Genomic DNA, 22,673 nt, shown 5'->3' on the forward strand with positions numbered 1-22,673 from the left:
ACAAAAGTTATCTGTTCACTTGTAGCGGCTAGTTGTGTAGAAAAAAAACGTATTTTTTACTGGCTTTGCTTTGCGACATGAACCCTACCCCAGAAATCAGTGTTTTCTACACGTTGGCTTCTTAAACTATTATTTCATGATGAAATTAAAAATGGGCCCATTGGTGAAACTTTTTCAATATGTTGCCTTGACTTCGGCTGCATTGTCTTTTGCATAATCATTTGAAATTCTTGTATATGGCTAATGTTTGATAGCAAATGCTAACTGGATGTAATACATGAACTGTGTGCCCTAATGAACGTTACATAGCTAATTTGACATATTACCAGCACTCAGGTTATGTACACAACTATTTAGGAGTTATGTGTAATTATCTTTAGCTCCATATTGAAGTCAATTATGATAGCAACTACTTTGATTACCTGTAAACTTTGAAAATGTGAATGTTAAATACTAATCAATAGAATTACAATTACAATTACAATTACAATTACAATAGAATTTCAGAGTTTACTGGTTACATTTTCTATATGTTATATGTTTTATAGAAAGAGGTAGATCAATTTGACTTGTAGTGTCACGATTCATTGAAGCTGTCGGGAGGTTGACCCCCAGGGTGCAGAGAGAAGGCGGCAAAGTGCAAAAATAAAAGTAATTTTATTGCACAGGACAAGAAAAAACTAAAAGTAACAGAGTAAAAACTCTGTGGGAAAAATAGACCAGCGCCGCGTGTCTTTTAACTGTCACTGATTAGTATTGACCGCAGCTGTGTGGCCACCAGGCGTGGAGCGGCAGTTCCTTCCGCCACACCGGAAGCACCACTTGCCAGAATAATGGCGCAGGACAGGAAGTACACGCTCCTGTCCTGCGAAGCGTGACAGTACGTGCATGCTGAGAAAGTGCATGAACTCCTGATATACATGTACTGTATATCCCATCTCGCAGGCTAGAAAAGAGTGAGCACCCCTGCTCTATAGTTTCTATTTCACCACAAGAGAATGTACATACATTGTCCTCTATTTTAAATCGTAGTCTCAAAAACTCTTTGGATGGATAAATGTTACTTATGGTCTTAAAATGAATGTCTTTTACTTTTGGTGGTAGAAGGAGAGAAAAATACATTGTGCGTATTTTTAAGATTGTCTCTTTATCAAATTTTGCAAGTATATTATTATTGTTTTGTTTCCCTGGATGGAGGTATGCTGTTAGAGCTGATCTAATAAAATAATTGGTGCATTTTTTGACAGCTAATGACAGACCATGTATAATAAGTTGTGGAAGTGATGTTAGAGAACCAAAAATAAAAAGTTCTGGCAAGGCTTTAAACAAATTTGGATATTGGTGGGTGGAAGAGAAATTTCTGACAGAACTGTTCAAAGTTAAGAAGGTGACCCTGTTTATTCACAATATCTTTAACAGACCGTATATTGTTCTTCAGTCTTCATAATATAATGATCTATTTCTGTGTAAAATAAATCTGTTATTCCAGATTGGAATCCGGTGAGGTGAAATGTTGTGTGTATACAACACCTTCCAATAAGATCAAATCTGCTTATGAAAGTTGGATAAAGTGACAGGGATCTTCTCAATATGAAAGTCACATCTCAGCAGGAATTCCAGTCCTGCCAATTTATCAAACAACTTTTTTGGAACGCAATACCAAAAGGAACCGCAATTTTTTATCCATGATTTCAACCAATTCAATTTGAGTGTACCATTTAAACAATCAAAATCTATTACCTTAAGTCCTCCATCTTTATATTCTTTGACCATATTGCCCTTTTTGATGTTCTCCTAATGAAATTAAAGTTAAGTTGATTAATATCTTTAATGATTCTAGTAGGTATGGCATGAGAGTAAGGAGGGTAAATATATCTTGATAAACTTTCAATTTTACTTAAATAGATACGTCCATGAATTAACAGATCTCTTTGCTGCCACAAATTTAGTTTGGTTTTACAATCTTTAATTTTACTTTTTATGTTAGTTTTTTGAGAATGAAGTTGATCTTTGGATAAATTAATTCCTATAATAAATACAGGTATGTTGAAAATATTTTCTTTGTCACATTGATTCGGAAACAATTCACATTCATTAAGATTTCAACAAAGTTCTGATAGTGCAGAGAAGTTTTGAATCTCTTTAATTGCAATTGGAAATTGATCCTCATCTTTAAGGAAGAGAGTTTTGTCATCTGCCAGTTTTACTTCTGTGCCTAAAACATTGAGTTTCTTCATGGAGTTACTGTTTTTTAGGAAGATGGCCAACATTTCCACTGCTATGATAAATAGATAGGGTGTGCTGTTCTGCTAGTTGCAGTTTTTTTATGTTATTTAAAGGTAAAAATTCATTATAAACTATACTATATACCATCTGTGGTAATGTTTTATTGTAGCAGATAGTACTGAGTAACGTCAAATAGGGCATGTAGATAATTTTCATAAAAGTATGATCATTTTATGCAGCTGTTACTATAAGATGTTATAAGTTCCCATCTGGCAACACTGTTCAGGCACCACTGTCAATCAATGACCAAAACAAGAGTGCTGACTAATAACCTCACAAACAGGGATATTTTCCAAAAAAATCCCTCAAACGGTTGTCCAGGTGAATGGCGAGGTCGATAAGATAACCTGAAAAAGTCCTCAAGGTGGGGCTGAGTAGAGGAAGGAAGGAGGGAAGGAGGTTGAGGGGAAAGGGCCGGTTTGAAGGTGGACAAAAAGGAGGGAGGGATGAAGGTGGTGGTAAAGTCCCTTACCGCCAGCTCATCCTTGACCCGGGCGTCTAGGGCCTTGCGGAATATCCCACAGATCGCCTCCTCCTCTTAACCACTCTCGGCCGCTAAAACTCTAAAGTTGATTGAAAACGTGGCCACAGAGCGTCTGCCTTGCCGGAGGTCCAGCAGACGATTACATGCTTCCCTCCTTCTAACAGGCTGGTCAAAAACTTTCTTCATCTCAGTCAAAAAAAAAGGATATGACGTGTGAGCAGCCGGCTTGGCTTTGCTCACCGCTATAGCACAGGCTGATGCCTTGTCCGTAAGCAAGCTCATAATAAAGGCTATCTTGGACGGTCAGAAAAATATGTGTTAGGCTGTTGGTCAAAAACTAACAAGCACTGATGTCGGAACTGTTCACAAGCAACTGACTCACCCAAAAAACATGGAGGGTGTGGAATGCTGGGTTCATGGTGAGCTATGCTTAACTGTGCTGGCGCTTACGGCAGAGTGGCTGTGGTGGCGTCGAGAGGAGGCGAAATGCCCTGAGGCAGTCCAGGAGCAAGGGCAAAAATTTATGACAAAAAGTGTCCACGTAGTGGCAAAAATCCAAAAATTATTAAACAGAAAACAAAGTACAACTCAAATTCATCCTCACCTAGTCATGGGAACAACAAACAAGAACAGAAAATACACTGAATACACTGAGATTACTAGAGTGCTGGGAGGAGCAGGTCTCTGTGGATCGTCAGGTAACTTTCTGGCACTGGAGAGAAGTCTGCACACAGCTTAAGAAGCCACACTAATGAGGCACAGGTGTAACTAATTAGCTCCTCCTGGTGGCTCCAAGGTGCGCTGCAACAAATGGCAGATAGAAGGCAGCAAAGCAGCACACAGATCATGACAGTATTCCCCCCTTTATAAGACGCCCCTTGGCGGCATACCTGGTTTGTTGGGATGGAGAGAGTGGAAGTCGCTGATGAGTGAAGAATCAAGGATACAGGAGCGGGAGACCCAGGAAAGTTCCTCAGGTCCATAACCCTCCCAATCGACCAGATAATGCACCCCCCCCGACTCCTTCTTCTCGAGTCCAAAATTGCTTCCACCGTTTATGCTGGCTGGCCATCAATGATGCGCAGTGGAGGAGGAGCCTCAGCCGGAGGGCACAGCGGGCTGGTGGCAACAGGCTTGATGCAGGAGATGTGGAAAACAGGATGTACTTTCAGTACTTGACGGAAGACTTGTTGACAATCGACTCGATGACATATGGTCCCACGAATTTTGGAGACAGTTTCTTACATGGAGCGGAGAGCCATGTAAGAATTTCACGCCAGATGCGATGGGCTTGCAGAAGGTGCAGGTGTACTGCCGGAACTGCTATGTCTGCCTTCTGAGAGGGAAAGAGTGGCGGCTGATAGCCGAAAACAGTCTTAAAGGTGACATACCTGTCGCCAAGCTGGGCACAACTCATTGTGGGCGTACTCGATCCATGGCAGATAGAGAGCACCAAAGCAGCACACAGATCATGACACAGACATTTATTTTCCACCCTTTCAATATTCACACGATCGATTTGTATTTTGGTATTTGTGCATCTGTTTCCTTTCTGCTATCACCAAATTTCATTATTTTAGTTTTACTTAGGTTTAAGGATAATCTATTTTGTCTGTTACTGTTGTCATTAGCTCTTGTGTGCTTTCCCCAGAACAAAAAGCAGTAGTGTCATCTGCAAATAATACTAGCTTTAGGTCTTTCGTCACTTTACATACATCCATTTTCTATACCGCTTCTCCTCTTTAGGGTCGTGGGGGTATGCTGGAGCCTATCCCAGCTGATTTCGGGCGACAGGCGGGGTACACCCTGGACTGGTCGCCAATCGCAGGGCACATATAGAAAAACAACCATTCACACTCACATTTATACCTACGGACAATTTAGATTCACCAATTAACCTAACATGCATGTTTTTGGAATGTGGGAGGAAACCGGAGTACCCGGAGAAAACCCACGCACGCACATGCAAACTCCACACAGAAATGCCCAGGGGAGAATCAAACCCAGGTCTTCCCGATCTCCAGACTGTTGCTGTGTTGGCCAACATGCTAACCACTAGACCACCGTGCGGCCCCAAAGTCATTAGTGAATATATTATCAATTAGCATAGCACAGTGGTCTGTTATTCTGCTGTGGTGGTCTGGTGATTTTAGGGTATAAACTTAAGCTGTACATTGTATCTATGAAGTCATCAATTATCTTGTTCTTGTGTGGATTCAGAAGATCAAGGTCTCCACATATGAAGATGATTTTTTAAAACTTTCTGAAGTTTAGAATAAGTAAATTGGAGAGGCTAACTAGCTCGGAAGCTTGCTATGCTAGGCTTGGCTGTCTGTGTTGTCCCTAGGGTGATCCCGTAGCCTGCGCAATGCGATGTAAATAAAAAATCATAGGAGTGTAAAAGTGACTATTGGGGTGTTCTTTCATGTCTACAGGGCCCTGATAATGTTAAAAACCGCATTTAGAAAGTCATAAACCGGTTTTCTATGCTCTAACTATGAAATTATTCACTCATTCATTTTCTATGCCACTTGCCCTCACTAGGGATGAAATTATTCAACTTATTAATATTGAATCCTACTTTGTGGAAATTCGTGGTCGGGTCTGGAACCCATTAACCGTGGTAAACGAGGGAATACTTTACAAAGACACTAATTCCGAAGGAAGAACCATCACAAAAATGATTCCAAAAACAGAGCAAACATTAAACAATGTATACAACCTTTTTGTACAAAGAACAGGAAAAATACAAACTCAAGAGGAGAAGTTGTAAGTTGGAATAACATTTATCTTATGCAAGACTTAGAGTGCACCCAGGCTCAAATTCGGTACATTTGGCATGATTGCTGGAGGTGGGCCAGGGTTCAGCAAAGTTTGTCATGCACACACACAATGTTGCCAAGTCGTAGGATGACTGTAATGCCATCGCTCCTCTCCAGTTGTTAATGATAATCGCTGCCTTTCATAATGGTCATAATAAGAAACAATTTTGAGTGTCCAATGAGCCTAACCTGGGATGTGAGAGGAGGCTGAAGTGCTCAGAGAAAACCAGTGCAACATGCAAATTTCACACAGACATTTTCCAACAGAGATTTAAACACGAATCACTTGTTTGTACAGCAGACATGTTAACATCTAGTCTAACATCAACCTCTTAAGTTATCTAGGAACTAAATACTGGCAATCAGATGAAATCGAGGAGGTCACTGCGACCTTTACATTGAGTCCTTTTCACAAATAACCCAGTCCATTTCGACTGAAGTGGCAAAACAGAGGGACGGTGAAACAGAGACAAGTGAACTGCAAGCAAAGGAGACACAAAATACATGATTAGACTATATCAAACAACCCGTGTACACATCATATCAAGTCGAGCTTTTTCTTGCTCCCTGCATGCAGCCCAGTTTCCAAGCAGCCAATGAAATTGCTCTGGGTAAATACATTATACCTATTTGATAATTCATTCATTTTATTTTTAGAATATGCAGGGGGACAATAAAAAACAAGCTGTGAGCTGAAAATGGCCCCCGGCCCACACTTTGGACACGTTAGTCCTATGCACTGCAAAAACAGCCATACTTGAAAGAAGCCCACATAATATTAAAATGAGACAAATTTTCTTTTTTCAAACTAAAAATTCTGCCAATGGGCTAAGCAAAATTTGCTTGGCTGGAATTCTCATAACTAGAATATTTTTCTTGTGGCTTTTATGAATATAATGAGTCCTAACATTAGCAAGTTATTCTTAATCACATTTAAGTAAAAGGCTCCTTGTACAACATGGACAAATTGAGAGTCTCCAATGAATGTATCAATCATATTGTTGGGATATGGAGGACACCAAAGTACACAGAGAACACCCACGGAGGGGGAATGCAAGTTCCGCACAGAGGTTTGAACCTGGGGTGCCTGACTATGGGGCCTGAATACTAACCTCTCAGCCATCGTGCAGGTAACATCGCTTGTGGTTGGCACGTTGGTCATTTTGGTATTTTTCTTCACCGGTCTGAGCTTTTCAACAAGCTTGAAGCAAATTATTTGGATGGAACTTTTTTATTTCAAAAGAAAAAAGTATGATTGTATCTAAAATCCACTTAATTTATGAAAACTAATTGTCATAAACCCTGTGTCCTGCGGTGTAGCTTCGAAGTTAGATGGTGGAATGTGCGGTTCCAGAAGTGCCAGGAGGGGTGGAGAGGAGGGTTGATGTGGAGGTTGAGGAGGCTCCACCCCCCACTGGGTGCTGCGCTCCCGCAAGCAATTGCTGAGGCGGATGGAGAGAGAGGTGAGCTCCTCAGGGTGCGAGTCTCATCACGGGCGGCCAATTCGTCGTGAAGACGAGGGCTGGGGCTTGCCAAATAGGCGCTTTGCGGGGCCTTCTCGTTGCAACCACTCTCCGCCGGCAGAATCCGGAAGGAGATGGAATGGTCTGCCACTAATGAGGCACCATGTCGTATTACGAGGAGGCGGCTGCCAGCCTCCCGCTACCTCACCGCGTTTCTTTCCTAAAACTTTCCTCAAACTTTCCTGAACTCGGCCGTGAACAGAGGCATACTGGAGCAAAGTTCGGGTCTGCTTGCACGCACACACCGCCATAGCCCACTTAGCCGTGCCCAGAGAGCAGGCTCAGCATATACCCCACTCTCGCTGAATCTGTGGCATATGTATTGGGCTGCTGAGCGGAGATCAGGTGGAATATTTGCTTCCTCCCCAATGCCATGCGGCTTTTCAACACAACAGAGGGGGAACGATAAAACCACACACAGGACTGGACTTATTACTTCTTACAGTATGTATTATTGTTATGGGTTAAAAGGTACCTAGCAAACAGGAAGCAATTACGTATACATCTGGGAGTGTAAATACTTTGTGTGGAGTACCCCAGGGGTCCATATTGGGACCAAAACTGTTTCATTTGTATATCAATGACATTTGTAAAGTAACAAAGGACTTAAAGTTGGTATTATTTGCGGTTGATACCACTGCCTTTTGTTCTGAGGAAAGCACACAAGAACTCATTAAAAAGGTCAAGGATGAAATGGTTATATTAAAGTTGTGGTTTGACAGAAACAGATTATCCTTGAACTTAAGTAAAACTAAAATAATGCTATTTGGAAATAGCAAAAAGGACACGTACAATCAAATACAAATAAACGGAGTGGATATTGAAAGAGTGAAAGAAAATACATTTCTGGGGATCATAACAGACGAAAAAATGAGTTGGAAATCTCATATTAAATATATACAACAAAAGTGTCTACATGGACCTAATAATGGTAAAAAACGCATTTAGAAAATCATAAACATATTTACTAGCTACGAAAATATTCCATGTATTGACACTGAATCCTACTTTGCAGAAACTCACTTACCACGGTCGGGTGAGGAACCAATTAACCGCGATAAACGAGAGACGACTGTAGTCCTATTTTTTTTGTATTAGGATAATTGTAACTCCTAGTTGTGAGTAACAAGCTGAAATTTTCTTTACCTGTATGATAAACATTGCGACAACACCTGCCCCGGTGCTACGATAGTTTCCTGCAAACCAGTTCCTCAGTTTATTGAGACAACCCTGAAAGAAGACAAAAACATGAAGTTGTAACTTCAGCTTATATAATAAAAGCATGTGCTTGTTTAGACACAAAAGTGTGAATTAAGTCAAAGACTGGGAGGGCATACGACAAAAGTGGCTCAACAAACCCAGGCTTTGTGCTAAAGATGCAACTCGACAAAACCTAACATCCGCAATCAGACTTAATTGGTCCCACGGCGGTGGTTATCAACTTACTTTGTCATGACCGGTTTTTGGCATTGTGCTTCGCATGAAAGGGGGCGTTTGACATCACATTATTCTACTTACGCTGAAAAGTGAAGCGATCCCAGCCAGTGTATTTTACTAACAAATTTTACAGAATTATTATGGAGAGTTATGTGGAGCTCCCAAAAGATTATCACGGCTAAAAGCAACAGTGTTGCTGCCAATAGAGCGAGGAAGGACCGCTGACAGAATAATGCTGAGCATGTAATGGGTACGTTAACACTGATTATACAAACTATACCCTACTAGTCTTTTCATTTATCAAAGCTGAACATTGCACAACTTTGACATTTTAACACTTATCTAATTAAAAAATAAATGAATTGGAGCCGGGCTACATGGTGGTCTCGTGGTTAACACGTTGGCCAATACAGGAACAGCCTGGAGATCGGGAAGACCCGGGTTCGATTCTCCCCTGAGCATTTCTGTGTGGAGTTTGCATGTTCTCCACGTGTGCACGGGGGTTTTCTCTGGGCACTCCGGCTTCCTCCCACATTCCAAAAACATGCAGGTGAGGTTAATTGGTGACTCTAAATTGTCCATAGGTATAAATGTGAGTGTGAATGGTTGTTTGTCTATATGTGCCCTGCGATTGGCTGGCGACCAGTCCAATCAATTGTATACATTGTTTGTCTGTCGCCCGAAGTCAGCTGGGATAGGCTCCAGCATGCCCCCGCGACCCTAATGAGGATGAAGCGGTATAGAAAATGGATGGATAAATTGGAGCCAAAACCAATTTTTTTTTAAATCTTTGCAGTCTGTATTCTTGTTATAGCTCATTGTGACCACTAGATGGCAGTGTTGATATGAGTCACGCAAAGGACTGAGGTGGTTTACGTCTTCTAATGTTGGCCTAATTATTAATATTTCATATTGCATTTTATTCCTGGTGCTCGTGTGAGCATGTCTAGCGTATTCCCTCGTCTGAAAATCTATCTCGCTTATAGATTAATATCATCAGGGAATGCTCTTTTTTTCTTTTTTTTTTCTCCATGTTCCCTTAGTAGCTTCTCAATAAATGGTGACAACATCTCCGAATTAGTTAAACAGTGAAACAGTGGCACTTTCATAGCTGATTTTAAGCTGAAAGCCTGGACATAACCTGGTCCCGACCAGGTTAGGAGTTTAGCATAAGTTACCATGGTGATAGAGTTGCTTTAAAAGAGAGCTACCTTATTAGGGTCCATCCTCATTAGGGTCGCGGGGGCATGCTGGAGCCTATCCCAGCTGACTTATATATATATAAGGGTCTGATGTAATTAGGGCTGGGAGATATCTCGATATATCCATCCATCCATCTTCTACCGCTTATCTGAGATCGGGTCGCAGGGGCAGCAGCCTAAGCAGGGAGGCCCATATTTTCCTCTCCCCGGCCACTTCGTCCAGCTCCTCCCGGCGGATCCCGAGGCGTTTCCAGGCCAGTTGGGAGACATAGTCTCTCCAATATGTCCTGGGTCTTCTCCGAGGCCTTCTACCGGCCAGACTTGCCCTGAACACCTTCCCAGGGAGGCGTCTGGGAGGCAGCCCAAGCCACCTCTTCTGGCTCCTCTCAATGCGGAGGAATAGTGATTCTACTCCGAACCTCTCCCGGATGACACTGCTTCTCACCCTATCTCTAAGGGAGTGCCCAGCCACCCTACGAAGAAAACTCATTTCGGCCGCTTGTACCCGCGATCTTGTCCTTTCGGTCACGACCCAAAGCTCATGACCATAGGTGAGGGTAGGAACGTAGATCGACCGGTAAATTGAGAACTTTGCCTTTCGGCTTAGCTCTCTCTTCACCACAACAGACCGATGTAGAGTCCGCATCACTGCAGATGCCGCACCAATTCGCTTGTCGATCTCGCGTTCCATCCTTCCCTCACTCGTGAACAAGACCCCAAGGTACCTGAACTCCTCCACTTGGAGCAGGATCTCATCCCCGACCCGGAGATGGCATTCCACCCTTTTCCGGGCAAGAACTCGGACTTGGAGGTGCTGATTCTCATCCCGGCCGCTTCACACTCAGCTGTGAACCGATCCAGTGAAAGTTGAAGTTCACGGCTCGATAAAGCCAGCAGGACCACATCATCTGCAAAAAACTGCGACTCAATCCTGCAGCCACCAATCCGGAATTGGTGACAGAATTGGTGACAAAGGGCAATGCGAATTAGCTGGTCCGAAACCCCATACTCCCGGAGTACTCCCCACAGAATTCTTCGAAGAACACGGTCAAATGCCTTCTCCAAGTCCACAAAACACATGTAGACTGGTTGGGCAAACTCAAGGCACCCTCAAGGACCCTGCTGAGAGTGTAGAGCTGGTCCACTCTCAGCTGCTTCAGAGTCGTGTCAACCAAGACACACCTACAGCATCCATGGCCTTAAGGAACTCCGGGCGGATCTCATCCACCCCCAGGGCCCTGCCACGGAGGAGCTTTTTGACAACCTAAGCAACCTCAGCCCCAGAGATAGGAATCCTCAGGGTCTTCAAAGTATTCTTTCCACCGATCCACAACATCCCGAGTCGAGGTCAGCAGCACATCATCCCCACTATACACGGTGTTGACTGCGCACTGCTTCCCCCTCCTGAGACGTCAAATGGCGGTCCAGAATCTCTTTGAAACCGTCCGGAAGTCGTTCTCCATCGTTTCCCTGAACTCCTCCCATGTCCGACTGCCAGAGCCGCAGACGCGCACAGACTTGAGGTGAGAAACAGTATTGAATACAAGGAATATCTCATGGCAAAACATGAAGGTGGTCTCCATGTTGAACTTTCATTCATTATTTATGGTATATTCATTTAGAATAATATACTGTATTGTTTTGTGCATGTAAAATTATAAAAATGTGTTTTGTGTTAACATTTTGAGACTTGTGGCGTACTTGTTAGTAAGCAAAGAACTACAGAATAGATGGCTGACGACATCATAGACAGGCAACGAAGCTGACTTCTGCTTCCTGTTTTCATGCATTAGCAAGCTAATAGGATGCTAACAAGGATGTTTTGTGATAAAAAAATTGATGAAGAACACAGTTGGACTCAAGCAGTGTATTAATAACACAGCAAGACGCACGCCATATTCTACATTAACCAGAAAATGTAAGAAAACAGCGGCAAAATTTTGGAATACATTTTCAGCGTTAACCAAAAAACACACTAACCGAGGTTCCACTGTACTTATAAATGATTACCATTACGGTGAAGTGGATTTGTATTCTGCCGCACATACCCTGTTGTGCAGCCAGTGTTGGATTGCGAGCCAAGGTGTGAAAATTGAGTATCAATGAGTGTTTTTCTATGTGCCCTTTGACTGACTGGGGACCAGAATATAATAAGGTGGAGTTTGCATTATCCAAATTATTATCCAAAGTCAGCTGGGATAGGCTCTAGCTTCCCTATGATCATGAACGGAATAAGCAGTGCAAAATGAATGGATGGATAACCTCTTGCCAGTTGCCGTGGATGGAGGAGTTGCAGGGATCCTGGTTACAACAGGAGATGGGGGCGTTACCCATCCAGTCTGCCTCCCCATGAACTCCACAACACCTAAACTGGCCAGAGAAAAGAGCAATGACTTAAACAGAGGGAACTTTGTCTGACTATTTCAACATCAGAATGGTATGGTATGGTATGGTATGGTATGGTATGGTATGGTAAGCTCCGAGAAGCTCCGATTCTCCTGGAATCGTTAATTTTTTTTTATTTCGATGCGTACGTTCGGTGGATCTTTTACATGTTGACACTATTTCGCTTACATTTTGTCATTTAAAGTGTGTTCACTTTCTGTGTCGCCATTTTCTAATTTAAGAAGAAAGAATATGTAGCAGTGGATAGATAGTGCAGCAACGAAGGGAAGAAAAGGAGTTGAAAAAAATAAAATAATAAAAATATGTGTAAAAAATGACAGTGTAGAGCTTGTGCAATGTTAAAGGAAAAATTAAGATATTACAATAAAGATGTTAAAATAAAGGTAAAAATGTAATAATAACAGGAAATAAATTAAGAATCAACAGAATTTATAATAAATGTGTACAAAATATGTGGCCAGTGGCATTTGTATGTATTTAACTGAAATGTTGAACAGTATCATTTACCAGGTGCTGAACAGCATCAAAATCATCTTTAATGATGTTGTTTTCCTCTGGGCCTGACTCGCTGTAGATCTGCAAACTTTTCATTAGGTCTTTCTCAAAGTATGTGTCAATCTGCAATGTAGACAGAAAGGTAGACAGATTATCTACAACAGTCAAGCGCGTAATTTGCACAGGGGATAGGGGGGTCATGACCCTGGCAAAAATCAGATCCAGCCAATATAACTCCCCGAATATAACCACATCATTCCGATTTAATACAAATATGCATTATCTTGCATTAATATGTTGTTGATTTTCTTTACTTATATCATTTGCCAGCAAAACAATAGCATGTTTAATTATTCGATAATGTAACCCTCTGAATACCTGGTACTACCCAACCTGCTTTCTCTTCCAGCAGAACCGCGGAAAAATGAAAAGAGCACTAAAAGGCGGTCAGACAACAATTTTTCATTGTTGGTCGACACCTAAACCTAATAAAAAAGGAACAAATCCTGACCAAATGGGGGTAAATACATATAAATGAATATTGTTAAGTTAGGTGATGATTTGTGACTGGAGTTGGCAAGCTTTTTGTTCAGTTGTACAGATAGGACTACTGTTGTATTTTCATGCTTTTGTTTGGATTTTGTTAATTTGAACTGGTGATGCCCACTAATACGTGAAATCAGTTTGCTATGTTCTGATGTTCAGAATAGAGGCGCAAGCTTCTCTCCATTGCAGTGTGCCACCCTGTATTGTGTGATGTATTGAGTGCTGTCATGAATTGTGCATGACATTTACTGTGTGTAATTTATTGGTGTTAATACAGTGATGCAATTGCTTAATCTAAAGTTCTCCTTTTTTTTAATCATAGATAGTTGACACAAACACAAAATCAATTGAGTGGAAGCTTCCACAGCCTTGCTAGCTAGTGCTTAAACACAATAGGAATTAACTACGGTGTCATTGCGGCATAAATAGTTAAGTACACAGATGCAACAATGCCAATTAAATCACAGTAAAAGCATCACAATGTATTTCTAATACAGGCACGACAAATTACCTTGACTCCTTTTAAAAAAGTAAAGGATTCAATAAATAAATAAGCAGGCAAAGATTTTAACCCCCCCAATGGGAGACCCAAAGTTATGCCCTTGACACCAGTAATGAAACGTCATGCTTAAATGGTTATACTTTTCTGTCAATCAGGCTGTTGTCATGAAAAATCATACTCTACCACTCTGTTGTAGACCAGGAACACGCAGGCCATGGCCAGCTCCACCAGCATCAGGATGAAGAGCAGCAGAAAGAACTGCAATTGGGGAACAGTCACATTGAAAATGATCAGAATTTTTGTGAATTATTTTTAATAATGAGCCCTTTGTTACGGCACTTGAGCCATTGTCTTGTTTTGTTGTATCTCTCTCATCCCAGCAGCTGGTCGCCTTTTGTTATCATCCTACGTCGTGTCTAGCCATTTTTTTGTATGTACATTTGGACAGTGTTTTGTTCAGGATATTCACAGCTTTCAAATTTTTTCTTTTTTTTAACCATTGGTCAGGGGACTCGTCCTCTTCAAGAGCTTTTAAAGTGATATTGGATCCAAGTGGAGCGTTATAGTAAATTTGTTTTAATAAAATATTCAATAAATCTCAAGCTTGTGTACAGGTCAAATCTGCCTGCTTCTCCTCTTGGCTCAAATTCGGCAACCTAATCCACCACACGTATTCTGTTGCAATTGTCCAGCAGTTGAGGGTCTGCTCCAGCCCCCCACCTGTGGCCACCGCTCAGAGCTGCATAGAGACACACCCCCCTAAATGGTTATGAGTACACAATAAAGAATATGATAATGGATATAGTTGGATAAATATTGGAGAATCCCATGTGGAACTCACAAAACATCTGTGAGAAAAAGGAGCAGTGACCGTGAGGTAGGTCTTTCTTAGCTGAAGGTAATAAAATAAAAAAAAAAAACTTTCTTCCTCTTTGGGAAAATGTGCTGTGGAAGGTGTGTATCCCATTACATCTGGTGTAAAAGTAATGCCGCATGTCAGAAAAAGAACATCATACCAACAGTAAAATATGGTGGTGGTAGTGTGATGGTCTGGGGCTGTTTTGCTGCTTCAGGACCTGGAAGACTTGCTGTGAAAAATGGAACCATGAATTCTGTTATCTACCAAAAAATCCTGAAGGAGAATGTGTTCATGACATCAAGCTGAAACAAACTGGGGTTCTGCAGCAATAATCCAAATCACACCAGCAGGTCCTCCTCAGAATGGCTGAAGAAAAAACAAAATAACTTTGGAGTGGCCTCATCAAAGTCCTAACCTGAATCCTATTGAGATGCTGTGGCATGACCTTAAAATGGTGGTTAATGCTGGAAAACCCGCCAACGTGGCTGAATTGTTGACGACTACTCTCATAACAGGAAGCAGAATAGCTAGTCTTGGGGTTGCTGACACTCAGGAAAACACTGCCCCTTCGCATATTGGCGAAGTACTGCAAGTCAGGAGCTCAGCTGAGTCTCATGAAACATCTCAACGGCACACGCCACTACAAAGCTAAATCCCAAATCTTTGATATATTATTATTATTATACATAAGATTTTTTTTTAAGTAGAGCAATAATAACTTTCCCTGGTATCTAATTACATTCATAAAGGAGTCATTTTGTTACTATTTCAATAATTTTGTGGGGAAAGTAACTAGTTAGTAGGACACATTTTTTAAAGTAATTCGCCCAACACTGGTTACAGTAAGTACAGAGGGGTGAAATGTTGCAAACAGCTCTCATTGTGCTGCAGCTGTTAAGAAACTGCAAACAACAACCAAAATAACAATCATTAGTCATAAAGCCATCGATCACTCACGGTGTGTTAGTGCTCGTATAGAATGGAATTAGATTGTAGGGGTGTACCGTATATGTTCAATGGTGAAGTTATGTGACCATAATTTATACTCACGCTGATAAGGAGGCAGCGGTTCTCCTTCATGGCACCAAGCACACCCAGATAACACACACAGGTAACAATGGTGCCAGTCACCACCAGGGTGTTAGCCGGGTAGATGGGCCAGAAGGTTGTGACAAGAGAGGCGAACTTGGAATGCATACCCTGGAAGATGCCAAAGGCAACCACAAATGCACCACATAGCTGCAGCACAGACAGGACAGAAAGAACACATCAGCACAGCTTTCGATTCAACTGATGAGTTATTGTACAAAATTGTGTGGCACAATATTACCAGGATGAATTTGGCATTTGAAGCACCTACCCAACACAGAAAGTTGAGAAATATCATCAGAGTTTTCAAGCAGTTTACACAGGAGCGATCCATCCTTCCTGGAGGACACAAAGGTTGCTGCTTTTGGTGCCTTCATGTTTACACCACAATCCTGTTTGATATGGTGACACTAAGCTAAGAGCATATGGGCCCCTGGGACCTACTCAGGCACCAGTTCAACTTTACAACCCAGCTTATCAAATAGCTGACTACAGGAGGCGAGGTGAAAAAATAAAAATAAAAAAAAGATCAACATTGAGGAAGTAAGTCAGTTTAGTGGCTTTCAATTTTCATGGAAGCTCAACCTGCAAGTAATTATTTTTGTATTATTTAAATTCATTGTATTTAGCTACTATCTAGTATTTTATTATCGAGCATATTATTAATTATTGATTTACCTACTTTACTACTATAAAGATACACCTTTTGGTGCACATCATCAGTGATGTGCCCGAGGTCACGGGGTGTTTCGGGTCTTACATCAGACACCGTCATCCAGGTGACCCAGTCGGGGATAATCAGACCTCGACTTGATTTACTTACATTACTATATATATTTATTTAAATGTTCCCCCCTTCATTTCTGCATAAGCCATCCATCTATTCTAACACAGATTGGCTTCTTTTTACTCAATTTCCGACATGTTGAACTGTGCAAATGTAAATGTGATGTTTCTCAATGCAGCATTACCATTACCATCAATTGTTGTCAAAGTCAATGGGACATTTTAACTTGACATTAAAGCAGTTCATGATAAAATACTTATTAAAGTCAATTTCCTTTTTGTACAGCAATGCTGTACAAAACAATGCTGCAAAAGTCATATGCTGTTAATTGCAGTACAGGATATAATTGACATGTGTTCTATGTTATGTTGTTCCCCAAACAGATTTATGAATTACAAAAAAAATCACACTCCATTTTACCTTAACCTCTCTGTTACCAGCAGCGTCCAAATATCTGATAGCGTAAGCAGTTTTCTTGTTCTGAATGTTCCCTGGTGCAGTGACTGACAATCTGAGAAGCAAAGGGAAATAAGAGGGTGTGGAGGACAGACAACCAAGCTGTCTGTCAACACACAGGCAGTGACAAACATCAACAGTCTGAACAAAAGAGGAGGCTGACACAAAATGACACAAAAAATGACACAAAAAAACAGTAGGAAAAGTCAAATGAGAGTCAGCCCATTTCACACAACTTCATCCGTGACCTCCGGTCCCACAGAGATGGTCTTCTGGACAGAATCTTACAGGAAGAGTGGAAGCTATAAAGAAGAGATCATTTCTTTGCGTATTTGATTTCTGTAAGCGTAATCAAAAGACACCCAACAATACTTAGTAAATGCTAAAAGTAGAAAATAGAAGGGATACACAATACATTACCAAATGTACTGTATATTATTATATTATTGACTTTGATACGTGTTATTATGCAAATTTGGAGCAGCCGGACCGGAGCAGGAGGGGACAGAGAAGAACAGAAAAGAAAACAGGGGTGGAGGGGTGCGGGGACAAGAGGGGGACAAAAAAAAGGACAGAGACAAGGACAACAGCAGCAACAACAATTGTGACAACAGTAACAGAACAACAGAAACAAACAGGGCCACATCAGCAAATGTCCGTGACAACCACAAAGACCCTGACGGAAAGGACAAAATATCTACAACCACAATGACAATACTGCACTGAAACAGTCACACATAATAGTAGTCATGAAACTATTAACGGTAATAGTGATCAGAATGACAATAACTGCAATGCACATGCACAATGCAAATTCGTCACTTCCTGTGTGGTATGGAAAGGACGCTGACGGAAAAGCTCTGTCTACTACTACTGGAGTTTTAAACTTATTGTGACTTTTGGTGACCACAGTTTGTGATTACAACTTGTGATTACAACTCTGCAAGTGAGCGCTGAGACTTCTGCCTCAATTCGGACCAGCGAGTGGACTAAACTCACCAAAACAAACGTTAGTTGGAGCCGACAGCCGTTAAAGGCAAGCTATTATTCTAGCCGCGGCTTGACAGCTGCTCACGAAGCCGGACTTTTAAAACATCTAGGAGTTATCCTGTGGAGATTTCTACGGCTAACAAGGACTGGTGAGATACTAGTGAGACACAAACTCGCTGTTATAACGAATATTAATCACTGGAGGCATTACACCACAAGTTAACGGCTAACAGACGGCGTTGCTAAGCAACAGTAACAATGCCAAAGACAAAAGGGAGAAGAAGCGGATCAAGCGGTGGCCCCAGCAGTTCAGGTCAAAGCTCACCGGATTCAGTTATAAATACGGAAGGTGCCGATCCAGTACTGACCCCTGAGTCACCGATATCCGGAGGTGCGAGTCGTGTACCTAACCCTCCGCCGAGACCTGATGACAATGATACATCAGACGAGACAACTGAATAAAAATATGGCTGCACTTACAGGGAAAGCTATGCAGAAGCTAAATGACCACGAGACAAAGCCAGAAAAAAGCATAGTGCAAAAGCATGAGGCTATCACAGCGCAAATTATGGCGGAATTTGGAAAGCAGCTGCAGCAAATTATGGAGACTACCACCTCTTTGCAAAAAGAAATGGGGTTCTTAATGAAAGAAGTTCAAGGTCTGAGAGTCGAGAATAAAGAATTACAGGAAAGTAATACTGCATTGAGAGCCACTCTCAAAAAAGAGTGCGAAGAAAAAGATAAAATCATTGAGCAGCTGAAAACCACCATAGATGACATGGATCAGAACACGCAAATGAATGACGTGGTCGTGACGGGGCTTCGGATCAAACCAAGGTCCTATGCCAGGGCAGTGGTGGATACTGACGAACCAGATGAAATGGATGTCGCCTCAACGGAGCAACAAGTTGTTAACGTTTTGCAATCGAAGGAGGTGGATATAGACATCCAATCTATTGATACTTGTATCCCACTGTATGGTAGAACCATACTGCACCCGTCATCATTGCCAAATTCACTAATAGGAAATTTAAGGCTGCCTTGCTGAAACAAGAAAAGAAGCTGAAAGGAACCAACGTCTACATGAATGACCACCTGACAAAGCGCAATGCCTGAAATTGCAAAGAAAGCACGTGATCTGAGGAAGCAAGGAAGGATCCAAGGAACATGGAGTGCAAACTGCAAAATCTTCATCAAAATAAATGGAGGACCAGAGGCCAGAGTTCTTGTTATCAAAGACATCAAGGACCTAGAAAGATACTGAGATCTCCAAACATGGAGGAAAACAGCTTTAGCATGTCACAAGAAGATCTAAAATTGGACATTAGTCAATATGGATACAAAGCCAACATTTCAATTTCTATGGCACTGATCGAAATCACGGTGGAAATTACTACTGCTATAGACAGCAGAAGATGTGCAAAAAAGTGACAGAAAACAAATTCCTGGGGATCATAATAGACGAAAGAATGAGTTGGAAATCTCATATTAAATATATACAACAAAAGGTGGCGATAAATAAAGCAAAATATGTTCTTGATCAAAAATCACTCCACACTTTACTGTTCCTTAGTATTACCATATCTAATGTATTGTGTGGAGATATGGGGAAATAATTATAAAAGCAATCTTCACTCACTTAACGTACTTACTGCTGAGGATAATTCATAATGGCAAGTAAAGAGAACATACAAACACTTTATTTTAAAAATCACAGATATTAAAATTTGCAGATTTAGTACTCTTTCAAACCGCTAGAGTAATGCATAAAGTTTATAATAATTTGTTACCCAAAAACCTCATACAGTATTCCTCTATCAGAGAGGAGAAATATGATCTTAGAGGAAAATTAAACTTAAAACATTTACATTCAAGAACAACGCTGAAACCCTAAAGCATTATGCCCTCCACACCCCACACCAGACGACCCCACACAGCAATTAAATTATGGAACGGATTAAGCAAGGAACTCAACCAATGTACAGAGATGAGCAAATTCAAAAAACAATACAAGCAGTTGACGTTTGCTAACGTGACGTTTGGACTGGTGTGTGCAGGACTCTTTTACGGACCTTTTATGACTCTGTGGTGGCCTCAGCCATCTTCTATGCTGTGGGCTGATCAGGAGAGCGAGCTCTGTCCTGGACAGTCCTCTGGACTCCGTGGAGGAAGTGGGGGAGAGAAGGATGTTGGCTAAGTTGACATCCATCATGGACAACACCTCTCACCCGCTACATGACACTGTTGTTTCCCTTAGCAGCTCCTTCAGCAGCAGACTGTTACACCCACGGTGTAAGAAGGAGAGGTTCCGCAGGTCCTTCATATCGACTGCTGTCAGGCTCTACAACACCTGCACCACCTGAACCATGTTGTAGTCAATATGTATTCTTTACACTGTACTCTTTACTTGTGAGTACAGAGAGGCAATCCCAACCAGAAACAGGGCGCCGGCGGGCCGGAGGATAGCCAACCCCCGAGACCAGCGAGAGATCACACCCAACAAAGGCAGACGGGCACCGGGGGCCACATACCAGCAGGCCCAGAGACGCCCCCACAACCGGAAAGAAGCCCGCCCATGCTGGAAGCGCCAACCCCCCCCAGGCCCATCCCCAGGGAACGGAGACCGGCCCGCTCTGGGCCAGCCCATGCCCGACCCCCGTCCCAACGGCAGAACGCTACCATCATGGCAGACAGAGCAACTCCACTCCCCCACCACGTCTGACCGTAGACCACCCTCCAAAGTACTGTATGTATGTGAGGTGGTGCAGCTGAACAGGAAGGATGAGGGCACCACAAGCCCACAACCCACCACCGCCCAAACCGAGTGAGGGGGGACCAAGGACACACAACTGGCAGACCAATCACCACAGCACAGGCTCGGGCCACGGGCCACAGGACACACCACAGGCTCTACCCGGCCCTCCAGGACGCCCAGTCCAGTCCACCCAACCCCCTAGAGGCGATATCCCCAGCATCCCCAACCCGGAGCCCCACCGGAGGCAGCGTCCACAGCGCCACCCCTAAACCGCCAAAGCCACACGCCCCAAGGCAGACGTGACCACCATCAAAACAGCAGGAAATGCGCCCACGCGGCACACACACAACTACGGCTGGCAAGGGAGTCACACCACAGCGACCACAAGAGAACCGGACCCCACATATAACGGAGCACGGCCACATCCACGAAGCACGCAAGCCAGAAGTGCCAAGGAGGGACAGGGAAGCAAGCACCACACGACAGGACCCACGAGAGGAGCGAGGAGCGACCCCCCGCCAGACGCCCGCATGCAGGCCACAAATAGAGTAGGGCCCTCCAGGCCGGCACGGTCCACAGAGGAATCGACGACGCCCAAAAGCTTCCAGTCACCGCCAGGACACCCAAAGAGCTGGAGGGCATCAAGCAGTCCACACATGTCACACATACCATACACAAATCAATAGATAAAATGCAATAAAATAAGTAATAAGAGCCAGCCTGCCCCCAACGCACCAGGGCCACTCAGCGACGAGGACCACTAGGACCTAAGCCAGACAAGCGAGACCTCCAGGGGCAGAGCCAGACACCCTCAGCCCCTCGAGGGTCAGGTCAAGGAATTGATTATTGGTGCCCATATAGACTGAACTTCTGACAGTTGTTCTTTAGATTCAGCAGACATTCTTTCAATAGCAATATCATCTCACAGGAGATTTTTGTAAAGAGCTATGTTCAATTTCATTCTTGATTTCCAATTGATGAGAATAGTTTTCTTGCTTAATGCGGTGATGAGAAGTTGTGTTTGGTTTGTTTCTACATTGATTGTGGAGAGATCGCCCAGCAAGTATAATAAAGGGGAAGTAGGAATGAAGAACCCATCTTTCTTTCTTAAAGGAAAACTGCATTTTGGAATTTTGCCCATCATCCACAATCCTTATATGAGACATGAACATACATGTCTCTCTTTTCTGTGCGTTCTAAAGCTATAAAAACAGACAATTCACAAAAAGAGACAACTCATGACTGCACGTGATGTGACACACGCCTACAAAGACCGCTATTAAAACACCTCCAAAAAACACTAACAAGGTTTTATGGGTTTATATGCATGCTGTGACCATGTAGTAAAAGGGACATTCATGATACCATGTAATACAATATTTTGTTATATTTTGGTTCTTTTAAGTGTAACGTCAGAGTTTGTTTGTTCCAACAAGAAATCAGGCAGACACACTTTTCTGTCACACTTTCAATCTTTTATTGATACAATTGTCTGGAAGATGTCACAAAGTACAGCATGCCGTACAGCAGGAAGTTCTGAAACTAGGAAGTGCCTAGTCTGTCACACAGGGCCGTTACTCCTTCTGATTGGATTAGTAAGTTATTATGTGTTAACATTTAACTGGTTCCAGCTTGTGTCAGTCAAGGGTGTGTGTGTGTTCTACTGTGCAAGCATGGCGGCTGGCTAGATAAGGTTGCCAGGCAACCTGTCTGTGTAAGATTCAAGTAAAAACAGTGCGATCATTGTTTAAGTCTACAGTACTTCTAATGTATAATGTGGTCACACTTTACAATAAAAATACAGTACAGTACTTACTGAGGAACTAATGAAGAACTAATGACTAAGGAACGTAAATTTTGACTAGTTAATGAGGAACAAATCAAGAACTAATTAGGAAGTAAAGAGTAGAGTAGTTACTGAGGAACTAATAAAGAACTGTTAAGTAAGTAATGAGTAGCGATTAGGTTAGGTAGGTTTGTTCCTCATTAACTACTGTAATGTACCTTATTGTAAAGTGTTACCTATAATTCTAG

The 22,673-nt window shown here is 42.3% G+C and overlaps 1 protein-coding gene across 3 annotated transcripts; it reads right to left on the reverse strand.

The window, feature by feature from the left end:
• Window positions 1-4,926: 4,926 nt before the first annotated feature.
• LOC129180472 (leukocyte surface antigen CD53-like) lies at window positions 4,927-17,019 on the reverse strand. Of its 3 annotated transcripts, XM_054774981.1 has the most exons (8): window positions 16,859-17,018; window positions 15,923-15,990; window positions 15,613-15,801; window positions 13,887-13,961; window positions 12,668-12,778; window positions 12,017-12,124; window positions 8,262-8,345; window positions 4,930-6,070 (listed from the first exon to the last, which is right to left on the reverse strand). In XM_054774981.1, the coding sequence occupies exons 2-8, from the start codon at window positions 15,983-15,985 to the stop codon at window positions 6,002-6,004; spliced, it is 699 nt and encodes a 232-aa protein (XP_054630956.1). In that variant the 5' UTR covers window positions 15,986-15,990; window positions 16,859-17,018; the 3' UTR covers window positions 4,930-6,001. The 3 variants fall into 3 exon arrangements, with proteins under 3 accessions (XP_054630959.1, XP_054630957.1, XP_054630956.1); XM_054774984.1 differs by lacking the exon at window positions 12,017-12,124 and having other exon boundaries at window positions 4,927-6,070; window positions 16,859-17,019; XM_054774982.1 differs by lacking the exon at window positions 8,262-8,345 and having other exon boundaries at window positions 4,927-6,070; window positions 16,859-17,019.
• Window positions 17,020-22,673: the final 5,654 nt, after the last annotated feature.

Source organism: Dunckerocampus dactyliophorus, chromosome 4 (assembly GCF_027744805.1).
Source record: "Dunckerocampus dactyliophorus isolate RoL2022-P2 chromosome 4, RoL_Ddac_1.1, whole genome shotgun sequence".
Lineage (NCBI taxonomy): Eukaryota > Metazoa > Chordata > Actinopteri > Syngnathiformes > Syngnathidae > Dunckerocampus > Dunckerocampus dactyliophorus.

Excerpts from the sequence above, each read along its gene's own strand:
- LOC129180472 (XM_054774981.1), bottom strand. The coding sequence starts at position 15,985 with ATGGATCGCTCCTGTGTAAACTGCTTGAAAACTCTGATGATATTTCTC. Across the intron at positions 15,802-15,922 it reads TTCTCAACTTTCTGTGTTGG|CTATGTGGTGCATTTGTGGT; the intron begins GTAGGTGCTTCA and ends TCTGTGCTGCAG. Across the intron at positions 8,346-12,016 it reads TCCACGGCAACTGGCAAGAG|GGTTGTCTCAATAAACTGAG; the intron begins GTTATCCATCCA and ends GTCTTCTTTCAG.